Source organism: Culicoides brevitarsis, chromosome 1, assembly GCF_036172545.1.
Source record: "Culicoides brevitarsis isolate CSIRO-B50_1 chromosome 1, AGI_CSIRO_Cbre_v1, whole genome shotgun sequence".
NCBI lineage: Eukaryota > Metazoa > Arthropoda > Insecta > Diptera > Ceratopogonidae > Culicoides > Culicoides brevitarsis.
This window is the reverse complement of record NC_087085.1, coordinates 3,178,303-3,190,856: the sequence shown is the minus strand read 5'-3', so window position 1 is coordinate 3,190,856 and position 12,554 is coordinate 3,178,303. Positions and strand designations below refer to the sequence as shown.

At 20.4% G+C, this 12,554-nt stretch overlaps 2 protein-coding genes across 3 annotated transcripts in view; both read left to right on the top strand.

Moving 5' to 3' along the window:
- Positions 1 to 9,027, top strand: part of LOC134837165 (calbindin-32) — a 78,615-nt gene extending 69,588 nt beyond the window's left edge. The window contains exons 7-12 of one of the 2 annotated variants that reach the window (XM_063852515.1): positions 919 to 974; positions 1,209 to 1,254; positions 6,823 to 6,834; positions 7,443 to 7,499; positions 7,570 to 7,641; positions 8,616 to 9,027. In XM_063852515.1, coding sequence (XP_063708585.1) covers positions 919 to 974; positions 1,209 to 1,254; positions 6,823 to 6,834; positions 7,443 to 7,499; positions 7,570 to 7,641; positions 8,616 to 8,756 — 384 coding nt within the window. In that variant the 3' untranslated portion in view covers positions 8,757 to 9,027. The remainder of the gene's footprint in view (positions 1 to 918; positions 975 to 1,208; positions 1,255 to 6,822; positions 6,835 to 7,442; positions 7,500 to 7,569; positions 7,642 to 8,615) is intronic. The other variant, XM_063852516.1, reaches the window with a different exon arrangement.
- Positions 9,028 to 10,956: 1,929 nt separating this feature from the next.
- Positions 10,957 to 11,867, top strand: LOC134836699 (death-associated protein 1). The gene is made up of 2 exons (XM_063851884.1): positions 10,957 to 11,100; positions 11,322 to 11,867. The coding sequence occupies exons 1-2, from the start codon at positions 11,055 to 11,057 to the stop codon at positions 11,558 to 11,560; spliced, it is 285 nt and encodes a 94-aa protein (XP_063707954.1). The 5' UTR covers positions 10,957 to 11,054; the 3' UTR covers positions 11,561 to 11,867.
- The last annotated feature ends 687 nt before the right edge of the window (positions 11,868 to 12,554 follow it).

Sequence of the window (12,554 nt, the reverse complement as noted above, 5' to 3'; positions counted from 1 at the left end):
AATTGCTTTGAAAATTATTTTTGGAGTATTTGCTTTAATTTTCTTTAATGCTTGGTTTGAATTTTTTCGTAAAAATAATTTTTAAATTTTTAACGGTCAAATTTTGAATTGACATTTAAAAAATTTTCTTGATAAAAATTAAAAAAAATATTTTTAATACAACCCAAAAATTTTTCCTACAGTTTGAGCTCAAGAAATATTTTTTTAAAATTTGTACAGAAAATTTTTTAAATGTCACTTCAAAAATTGTCCGTTAAAAATTAAAAAAAAATAATTTTTAAAATTTTTAACGGTCATTTTTTTGAATAGACATTTAAAAAAATTTCCAGTCAAAAAAAAGAAATTTACTTTAATAAAAAATTTAAAACTTAATTAAAAATTGTTTGCTTCAGCTTTACTTCAAAAATTTTTTTTTTATTTTTTACAAAAATAAAATTATAAATGTCAATTTAAAAAATGACCGTTAAAAATTCAAAAAATTATTTTACAAATTTTTTTAATTGACATTTAAAAAAATCTTGAAAAAAATAAAAAAAAATCAATTTAAATTTTAAAAATTATCTAAATTTTTTTTTTTAAATTTTTAAGAGACATTTAAAACATTAAAAAAAATTAATTATACTTAAAAAAATAATCTGAAAATTTTTCCTTTAGTTTTAATTCAAAAAATAATTTTTAAAATTTTTAACGGTTAATTTTTGAATTGACATTTAAAAAATTTCTGTCAAAAAATAATAAATTTAATTTTTAATACAAATTTTAAAACTTACCTTAAATTTTTTTCTTCAACTTTAATATTATTCAACAAAATTTCATCAGAAAATGGGATTCTTCCCTCTTTTTTTCTTTTTCTGTAATGAAAATAAACAAAAACTCGATAAAAACCCGTAATAAAAAATTGACAACCTTTTTTTACAGCTTCAGGTATTCGACGCCAATAAAGATGGACGTTTGCAATTATCTGAAATGGCAAAGTAAGTAACATTTATCACCTTTAGCTCTAAAAAAAAGTCTTTTACGAACCACAAACGAAGGATAATCCTCGTTTTTTTAATCATTTAACGGTACGATGATCCCCAATCGAATAAAGTCCCTTTTAAATGATGTAAATAAATCATTTCGGTAGACAAAAAAAATATTTTCTAAATAATTAATGAACAAAACTTTTACTCATGAGATCCCATTCCATGCGTGTTTTTTCGTTTCAGACTACTTCCAGTCAAGGAAAACTTTTTGTGTCGTCAAGTTTTCAAGGTAAGATTTAACATGTGTTTTGATTCCACTCTTCATACCTTTTTTACTTGATTAGGGACGATTTTTGTTTTGTCTCTTCTTTTTTTTCGAATAAATTATTAAAATGTATCGATGTAACATCAGGCAAAACTTTCATAGAAAGTTTATTTTCACTTTATTATTATAATTTTTGTATATTTTTGTTTTCTTCTTTTTTGTGATTTTTCATATAGAATAACTTTAATAGAAAAAAACTTTTATTTTTGCGCTAAATCTGAGCTTTTATGCATCCCTTCGGTAGTTTTTTTGCTCTAAATTTATTCATATAGGCGAGCTAACTTTTATTTTTTGTTCAATGTTTTGTTTTTTGAATTAACTTTAGCCTTTTATTTTTGTGTGAATTTCTACATGTAAAAAAATTTTTAGTGAAGCACATTTTTTTTTTCAATTGAATCTGAAATTTAATTAAATTAAATAATTTTAAATTTAAAAATCAAAATTTTTAAATAAAAAAAAATTTTTTTTTCAAATTTAAAATAAAAAAAAATAAATTTAGCTAAATAAAAAAATTTAAATTAAATTAAAATTAAATAAAATTTAAGTTAAATTATAAATTTTTTAAAAAATTAAAATAATTTAAATTTTATTGAAAAAAAAAATTAATTCAATTTAATTAAAATTAATATTTTATTACTTAAAATAAATTTTAAATAAAATTTTAAAAAATAAAATAATAATAAAATAAAAGAAAAATAAATTAAATTGAATTTAATTTTTTTTTTAATTTAAAATAATAAAATTTAAATTATTTTAATTAAATTTAATTTAAATTTAAAAAATTAAATAAAAATTAAAAAAAAAAATAATTTAATTAAATAAATTAATTTTAAATTTTTAAACTTATTTAAATTTAATTAAAATTTAAAAAATTAAATAATTGTTTTTTTTAATTTAATTTTTTAATATAATTAAATTAAAAGTAAAATAATTTTAAATTTAAAAAAAAACTACCAATCGTCTCCATTTTCAATTTTTCACATTTTTGACAATAAATTACTGTTAAATTAATTCCTTTAAGTGATTGTGACACCTTTTCTTGCGAATGCGAATGAGTGCCAGATGGGACGACAATATATGAAAAAATATCAGATTATTACTTTTTCTCATCCCAAAGATTTCTCGAATATTATTTTTGTCATTATCATTTTAATTAAACAAAGAGATCGTCACCCGTTCGTCGTTACGAATCGCGTTGGGAGGAGAAAATTGAGAATTATTAAAGCGGATTACAAGACAATGCGAAAAATTCAAGATCCGATTTGTTCGTTATTTACACAAGAAAAACTACGAAAAAAAGGATTAAACGTGTCTCGTCAATCTGCGAAGAAAAAATTAAAGAAAATGGGAGGAAAGGATTCCTTTTGTGTCATTTTTTGCCGAAAGATGGATCAGATAAGCTTACTACGAGAGCAAAAACACAAAAAAAGACCATCATTTATTTGAATTTTAAAGCACGAAACAAACAGAGCACTTGAAAGAATGAAACTTGACGTTTTTATATTAAAACAAAAAAAAAATAAAAATTTTTTGAATGAAAAGAGAACTGAAAGGGGATTATGGCTTTCGTAAACGCAAGCAATTAAAAATTTTTAAAGTGACTCTTGAAGTTTTTTTTTTAAATTGTTGCCACGTGCAGACAAAAAAAGTTGGAAAGCGTGAAAATGAACGACGAGCAGTCACATGAAGCCTGTTAAAAAGTGGAAACTTGCCAAGGAATTATTAAGCCATAATTTGGACCAACACAAAAAAAAATTTTTTTTGGCAAACAGAAACTGCAAAAATGTGCAGTAAAATATGAATGACCTAATTTTTGGTTGATATTTCGAATTTTTTATCATGACGGAAGGAAAATCGATAATTATTAGTAACGAAATGGGCAACAAGTTCGTAAATGATTGATTTGTACATTTACTTTGGACAGCTGAAGTAAATGCGATTCTGAAGCAAAAAAAAATTAAAAAGTAATGAAGTTATTTTATTTTTTTTTTTCATTGGAAAATTTGAGAAAATTTTTAATTTTTTTTTTCAGTATTTTTCAAAATTTAAAAAAATATTTTTAAAAAATAAGAAAAATTTAAGAAATTAAATAATTAAAATTTAACGAACTTTATTAATAAAATTAAAGTTAAAAAATATTTTTTAATTGAAAAATTTTTAAATAAAAAAATAAAATTTATTTAATTCTGAATCGTTCTGAATTACTTAATTTAAAAATTAATAACTTTTTTTTAAATAAAAAAAAAAAAACAAAATTTAATAATTAATATTTTTTTTGTTAAAAATTCAAAAAAATAAAATAAATTTTAAAAATAAGAGAATTTTGAAATTTATTTAATCATTAATTAAATTAATTTTTTAAAAATATTTTTTAATTAAAAAAATTAATAAATTGAATTATAAACTAATAAAAAAATTATCGAAAAAAATATGAATAAAAAATTAATTTAGTTCTCAATTGATAAATTTAAAAATTAATTGAAAATCAAAAAAATATTTAAAAAAAAATAAGAAAAAAATATTTTTTATTAATATTTTAAATTAAAAAAAAATATTTTTTTTTAAATTTAAGTAATTTTAAAATAATGAACTTAAAATAATTTAAAGTGAACGCAAAATACTTTGTAATAAAATTTTTTTGATTTTTTTTTCTTCTGTTTTTTATTTAAATTTAAAGAAAATATTTTGAAAAATAATTTTACAATTTAAAAAAAAATAAATTTAATAAGTAAATTTTTTTTACTCAAATTGATTTAAGTAATCTTAAAAATATTTTTTTTAACTAAAATTAGTGAATTTAGTTAATTTTTTTAATTCTAAATTTATAATTTTTTAATTTATTTCTAAATTAATTAATAAAAATTAAAATAATTTTTTAAACAAAAAAATTAAATTAAAAATAAAATAATTGATTAAATTTTATTTGTTTAAAATAAAAAAAAAAATAATTTTTAAATATTGACTTTGACACAATTTTAAAATAAAATAAAATTTTTACTAAATTAAAAAAAAATCTTAAAGTTACCTGACTTGAACGAAAAAATATCCCTTGAAATTATCGTCATGAACTTTTGACGTTAAAGTGATTTGTCGGGCAACTTCTTTACTTTTACACCTAAACAAACATCGCACGACATAAACAAGCCAACAAATCATGATTTTCCTACAAGTAACGCGGAGAAAATAGCTCGTCATAAATTTTGACGAAAATTTAACAATGTAAACGTGAAATTATGGTGATAATGTGAGAATTTCCCGTCGTCTTCTCCTTTGAACGACGGCAGACCATTACCTTCCTCCATCTTCTTACTTCTTACGTAAGATGCTTGTTATTTTATTTCACATCACATTTAATAGGATATATAAAGGTTTTTATGGCATTTCCTTTTTTCCTTATCTCTCTCGTGTGTTTGACGTTGAAGGTCGATCGACTATCTCTCCTTTAGTACCAATTTCAATTCTGCCTCAATCCTCAATTCTGCGCTACGGGCCAGTAGATACACGCGAATGAAATGCCATTTAATAGCTCGTAATGTAACGTTCGCCTCCCATTTTCGTGCACGGAATTTCATATCCGACCACAGACACATCATCTATCGGTTCGGAATAAATTGAGAAAAAGAACTTTTTCTTTTCTGTTCGACCGAATGAGCAATGTGTGCTCGATTACTTTAAAATAAAATAAATATAAGAGCATTATTTTTTATTTCTTGCCATCATAACGAATGTGTGTAAATATTTAATAAAAAAAAAAATATTTTTATTGAAAAATTGCAATTTCTGCATCTCGGAAAGAAATGACTTGAAAACTATTTGTTTTTGTTGAAATCGACTTATTTATACTTCAATCAACGATTTTTATTATTCTTTCTGCTCCTCATGAGGGTTTGTTAATGATATGCGAGTCACATACGCAATTTCTTTTATGTTACAAAAAAAAATCGTGTCGCGTTCGCATTTTTACACGTTTTTTACAGAAAGAAATGATAAAATAATCGACTCGTAAAGTGTTGTTTTCGTTGTCGTGTGTCAATTGGAACGACATGAGGTGACGATCCATGATGAGAAATCTTTTTGACATCAAGGAAGGGTTTTTGAAGTTTCGAAACAAATAATTTTGAGACAAAATTTTTAATTTTTTCATCAAATTTCCCTAAAAATATGAAAAAATATTTTTTAAAACAATTTAAAAAAAAATTAAATAAAATAAACTAAAATTTTAATTAATTTAAAAAAAATAATTAAATTAATTAACTATTTTTTTTAACAAAATTTTTTAGAAATATTAAAAAAAATATAAAATAATTTTTGAATTGAAAAAAATTATTAAATAAATTAAAATTAAATTATAAAAAAATTGAAATTTGTTGAAAATTTTAATAATTTTTAAAAAAATAAATTTTTGAATTAAAAAATTTAAATTAAAAAAAAATTAATTTAAAAATTTCAATTTTTATTAAATTAATAAAATAAATTAAAATTTATTGAATTTTATTAATTGAATAAATTTTTAATATTTTTTTTTTCATGTAACTTTAAATTAAAAAAAAGTAAAATTTAGAAATAAAAATAAATTAATTAAAATTTATTCAACCTTATTAATAAAATAAATTTTTAAAAATATTTTTTAAATAAATTAAAAATTTATTATAAATTCAAAAATTATTATTAAAATTAAATTAATTTTTTTATTAACTTATTTAATTTTTTTATTTATTTTGAAGAATATTATTTTATTAAATTTAAAAAAATAATAAAATATATGGAAAAAATACGAATAAATAAAATTAAAAATAATTTAATTTTAAATTATTTATTTATAAAATAAATTAAAAATTAAAAAAATAAATTAGTTAATAAAAAAATTAATTTAATTTTAATTTTTTAATTCATAATAAATTTTTAATTTATTTAAAAAATATTTTAAAAAATTTGAATAAATTTGGTTGAATAAATTTTAATTAAATTAATTACTTTTTTTTAAATAAAATATGAGAATATTTTAAAATTAATAAAAATATGAGAAAATTAATTTTTCTTTAAAAATTTTTCAAAGAACAAAGGAATAATATTACTATTTAAAAATAAATTTTAAAAAAATCATGTATGGAGCAAAAAATTATTTATATTATATTTTTTGCTCATAACCTCATAAATCGTCTAAAAACTACTGAATTTATTCCTTTTTGCAAATCGCTCTCGACCAATAAAAAAAATATATTTACAACTTTATAACAATAGATTTTTTCCTTGCACCTTTATTTTATTTATGTATTTTTTTCACTTCATTTCTTCTTGTTATTTTTTTCTCTTCTCTTTTTCTCTCTCTCTCTTTGTATGTTTCGATAAAAAAATTCAAATACACAAAAACCGAAAACAACATTCTTGTTGTCGCTCGTTGTACTGATCACAAAATCACACTTTATCAATATTGCACTATCATTGTGAAATATTGCGCTACAACACAAAAAAAACCTTTCTATGGGGTAAAAAACACACACTTCGAACAACTTTTATTGAAAAATATAAAAGGAAGGTATTGAAGTGAGTAAATTTTTTGTTTTTCGTTTATTTTTGTTTTTGTTTATCGTTTCAATGTTGATTGTGTAAAAAAAAAACATTTTCCTCTATTTATCGTTTTTTCTCTATTTCTTCTATCTCTTCATTATTAATTAATTTTTTTCATCAATTTTTTTTTCTCTTCTACAACTTTTTAAAATTTTTTTCCTCAATTTAAAAAAAAATTTTTTTTCCTTAATTTTTATTACTTGCACAGAGCTGCTTGTAGAATTAAAGCTTTTGCATTGTTCACGGCATGTGTTCCCTAATAAATGAAGCTATCACACGAAAAAAACGGCTTCTCAGCGTAAAAGACGTTGATTGGCAGGAAGTTAAATTGCATGTTGTTACAGTTCAATTGTTTACATAAAAATTCATGAAATCCATTGATGTTCCTCCATCCCATCGACATGCAAAAAAAAATGAAAATTAATGAATTTCGCCCATCCTTTTTGTGGTCTCCGGCATGTCGAAACGTGTTAAGAGGGACGTCAATGTATTATCATGACTATTATCACAACTTTATACATTTTGATGCCTCTTGACTCAAGTGAACTGTTTTCTCTATCTCTCTTGTCTCTCTTGCCGAAAAGGGTGCTGCAAAACTAACAAAGGAGGATATTGAAAAGGTGTTTGCTTTGTATGATCGGGTAAGGATTTTAATTTGATAATCTGTCGTGCTTTTGTTTGTTAATTTCATTCAAAAATTTTCTTCGGCAGGATAATAATGGCAGCATAGAAAATGAAGAGTTACGTGGTTTCCTAAAAGATTTGTTGGAATTAGTGAAAAAGGTGAGTTTTTGAATTTTTTTTTACTGAACTTTGTTTTTAAAAAAATTGAAAAATGTGCATTGGGAAAAATTTTTTAAAATGTGCTTTGGGCTAAAAAAAATTTATGGAAAATTATTAAATTAAATAATTTTATTTTATTTTTAAACGAATCCGCACAATAATTTATTAAAATTCATAAAATGTAAAATTTTAATTAAAATTTGAAAAAATTACTTAAAATTTGCATTGGGCTAAAATTAAAAATTTCGAATTTAGATTGAGTCACGTGGTTAAAATTTTTAAAATGTGCATTGGGATGAAAATTTTTAATCGTTTTTAATGTAAATTGGGTTTTTTAAAATGTGCATTGGGTTAAAAATTTAAATTTATTGGGTAAAAATTTAATTTAACGAAAAAAAAAATTAATTAAAAATTCATAAAATGTCTGAAACATTATCAAAAATTACGGAATTCGAAAAATTAAAATGTGCATTGGGGCAAAAAATAAAAATATCCATTTGGGTTAAAATTTTAGACATTTTGCATTGGGTTAGTATTTGCTTTATTTAAAATTTACACAGGGCAAAAAAGTTAGTTATAATTATTGATTGAATTAAATTTTAAATGAATATTTACAAAATTTTATAAATGTAATTTTTGTAAAATTTGCTATGGGATAAAAACGGAGCAAAAACTTAAAATTTATTAATTAAAAAAAAAATACTTTAAAAAATTTGTATTGGGCTAAAATTAAGAATTTTTAATTTAGATTGAGTCACGTGGTTAAAATTTAAAAAATGTGCATTGGTTCGATAATTTTAAAATTTACATAGGGACGAAAATTCAAAATGTGTATTGGGAAGATGCAAAATTTCTTATGAGATTAAAATATAAATTGTTATCTGGGCAAAATTTTTAAAATATCAACTGGGTTAGGTCACGTGGTTAAAAATTTGTAATTTTCAAATTTTATCAATTTTTTTACCTTTTTTCAGGACTACGATGCCCAAGATTTAACCGACATCGAAGACACAATTATGCGTGGCGTAGGTTACGACAAAGACGGCAAAGTTTCCCGAAAGGAACTCACAATGATCCTGCTCACCTTGTCGAAAGTCAATGTCGAAGAAGAGTAAATTTCTCGATGAATTTCCCACAAATATTTGGAATCCTTTCACTTTTCATGCTTCATTAGAGACTCTAATAATTAGAGAAAGAGAACAAAAAAAATAAAATAAAAAAACGTAATCTACAAAAAAAACATATTAATAAATTTTAAGAATTTGAGCTCAAAATATCATGAAAAAATTATCAAAATTCGAATATCAGAACCTTCCTAAAAAATTTAAATAAAAAAAATTTTCATTAAATTTTTACTTTAAAAAAAATCATAGAGCACAAAAAACTTTTCCTAAAAAAAACACCACAACTTTCTCTTTAAAAAAAATAAGAAAGACTATTTTTTAGCTTATATATTTAAAAATAAATAAAAAAAAACTACAAAGAAAACATAAATACAAATAAATGCTTGTTAAGTCTTTAAAAGAAATATTTAAAAAGTTAGATAGAAACTATTTTATGAGAAACTTTGCTACAAATTTAACGCTTTTAAAACAGAATCGTTGAAAAATACCTAAAAAATGAGAGTTTTCTTTCAGTAGCACTTATAACTTTATCAACTGCACTAAAAAATCGTATTTTAGGGCCTATTTTTTCAATAAATGTCATATTCAGAAATTTTTAAATTAAAAATTAAATAAACGGTAAAGAATAAAAAAAAGATGTAAAACGTGCTTATGATCTTAAAAATATTTAACAAAAAATTTTAAATGAGACGAGGAGTGTTCTTTAAAAAAAAAATTAAATTAAGAAAAAAAAATCTTGTAAGTGTTTTATCAATTTGTGATTTTTACTAGAAGTTGTAGAAATCTTAATTTTTAGAAAAGCGCCACTAAATGTCTCCGAAAATTTTCTCAAAATTTTGAGAAATTAAAAAAATTCACGTAAAAAAAGTGGAAAGCTAAAAAAACGAATTTTTAATTTTATAATAGGGCATTAAAGACACGAATAATTTTGTGCCAAAAAAAATAAAGAAAATTTTTGTTTAAAAAATTAATAAATGTTGAAGTGTTAAAAAAATAACGAAATACAATAAAAATGGTATCAATGTTCAAAAAAGCAACTAAAATAACGATGCAGTTGTTAATATTTAAAGGTTTTACTTTTGAAAGAGCTCTTAAAAATAAAATAAATAATTAATTAATTAGATTGCATTATTATTAAAATTATATAATTAAAAAAATAAATAAAACATAAAAAGCAACATTAATAAAGAAAAATTATAAAATGTTATAACTGTTCTGCAAAATAAAATTTTGTTTTTTATTTAATTGGAAATTTTGTGAATATCAAGGTGAGTATTTAAAATTTTCCAAAATTTTTTTTTAAATGTATTTTTTTGTAATTAAAATATTTTTCAAAAAATCAAATAATAAATGTGACTTTATTTATTTTAACTTAAAAATTTATTTAAAAAAACAAATTAAAAATTTAACAAAAAATTTTTTTAAAAATTATTTCAAAGGTAAATTATTTTTAATTTTTTTAATTCATCAGTTTTCATAAAAAAAATTATTCAATTATTTTTATTAATTTTTTTTTATTAATTTTTTTTTTTAATTTATTTATTTTTTTTTTCTTAAATTTTATTTAAATTAAAATATTTATTAAAAAAATTAAATTAATAAATTTGACTTTTTTTAATAATAAAAAAAAATTATTTAAACAAAAAAATATATTTTAAAAATTAATGCAAACTTAATTTATATTTTTACAAAATTTTTTTTTATTTTTTTTTTTAATTCATATTTTTATTTTATTTAATTTTTTTTATTTAATATTCTAAAAATTATTAGATATTTTTGCAAATTTTATTAGGTATTTTTGTAAATTTTATTTTAAATTATTTCTATTTAATTTTAATTAAAATCATTTTTTTCATAACATTTTATTAATAAATTTTTTTTTTCATTATTTTTTTATAAATTTTTTAATTTAAATATTTTTTAAATAATTTAAATAATAATGATTATTAATATATTATAATGAAAAATAAAATTAAATATTTGTAAACTTTCACAATTTTTCTTCTTGAAATGTCAAAATTTCGTTAAAACAATAAAATTTTAAATGATTTTTTTTATAAAATATATTAAAATTTTAATAAATTATTTTTTTTTTATTAAAAATATTTTCAAAAAAATTTAACTGAAATATCATGTTGACGAAATTCAAACGAAAAATCACAAAGAATTCCCATTAGGCTCAAACGTCAAAACTGTGTTGGTGTCAAGTGCTATTGCCACATACTATTCATAATCACAACGCAATAAAATTCCAATCAGAAATAATTTCAAAATTATCATTTTTGAACGATGGCTGATGAAGAGCAAAAACTTAAAGCAGGACATCCGCCTGCAGGTGAGTTTTTCATCAAAAAATCCCTCAAAAATCTCCTTTTTTGAGACAATTTTTGAAAATTTCTTTTGTCTCACGTACAAAACTCCACAGAAACACCCGAAAAATCTCCATTTCTTTGTGTGTTTTCTTATCTTTCTCGTTGTCTTATGCAACAGTTGTTATTATTTTGTCCCCAAATCCAAATTTTAATCTCTTTTTCTAAATTTTCTCAAAAAACTCAGTGAAAGCTGGCGGCATGCGAATCGTGCAACACAAAAGTACAAACGCTGAGCGACCTGGCAAAGATCCCGTCGAGGTAATTGGCTTGTCGAATCCGGCGCCAGCTGTGCAAACAGACGTCGTGGCAACGAGTAAAGACACGCATAACGTGTCACACAAAGAGCATCCGGCGCATCATCAGAAACCCGTGCAAAATGTCCCGAAGCCAGTCGTGCATAACATTCAACAGCCTCAAAAGTAGATTTTTTCGCTACTTTAATACAACAAAAAAAAATGATTCCAAGCTCATGATGATTCACGGATCTCGTACGTCGGATTTTCGGTGCATTTTGACATGTCTGCCTGCATGCGTGCCATGCATTTAATTTTTAAAATTTTTCTTATTTACAAAAGTCTTGATTGAAAAAAGTTACTTAAAATAATGTGGAATTAATTGAAAAAAATATATTTCGAAGGTGATATTTGGAGTTATTAAATTGAAGCAAATCAAGATATTCAAAATTATTTACAGGAAATTATTTGAAATAAAAAATTTTTCTAATCATTGACTGACTTGTTTTTATTAATTTTTGCTTTTTATAAAATTTCTCATTAAAATTATTAAAAAAAAATTTATGAAATCTCAGATTTAGAGTCAAGAAAATTTAAAATTTTATAAAAAAAATTAAAAAATTTGTTGAAAAAATTAGGAGAAAATTTTTAAATAATTTTTTTAGTAACAATTCGTCTTGAAAAACTGCAATTTTCATTAAAAATAATTTTAAAAAATTATTTTAAAAATTAATTTATAATGAAAAATTTAGTTATTTAATTTTTTTTTTATTTTTAAAAAATTTTAATTTGATTTTTTATTCTTTTATAAAATTTTTTATAAAATAAAATTATAAAAAGTTATTCAAATAATTAATAAAATTATTAAAAATTTTAATTGAAAATCTTTTTTAATTAACGAAATAATTTGAAAGAATTAATTATTTTTTTAAAACGAAATATAAAATAAAATAGATATTAATTTTCTGAAATTTTTTCTATGAAATATAACAAGAAAAAGTTTAAAAAAATTATTATTTTGAAATAAATTTTAATTTATTTTTTGAAAAAAAAAATAATGAAATTGAAAATCAATAAAATTATAAATTAATTATTTTTAAAACGAAAAAAAATTATAAAATTCTAATTTTTTTTTCTTAAAACAATCACAAGAATAAGTTTAATAATTTTAAATGATTTAATTT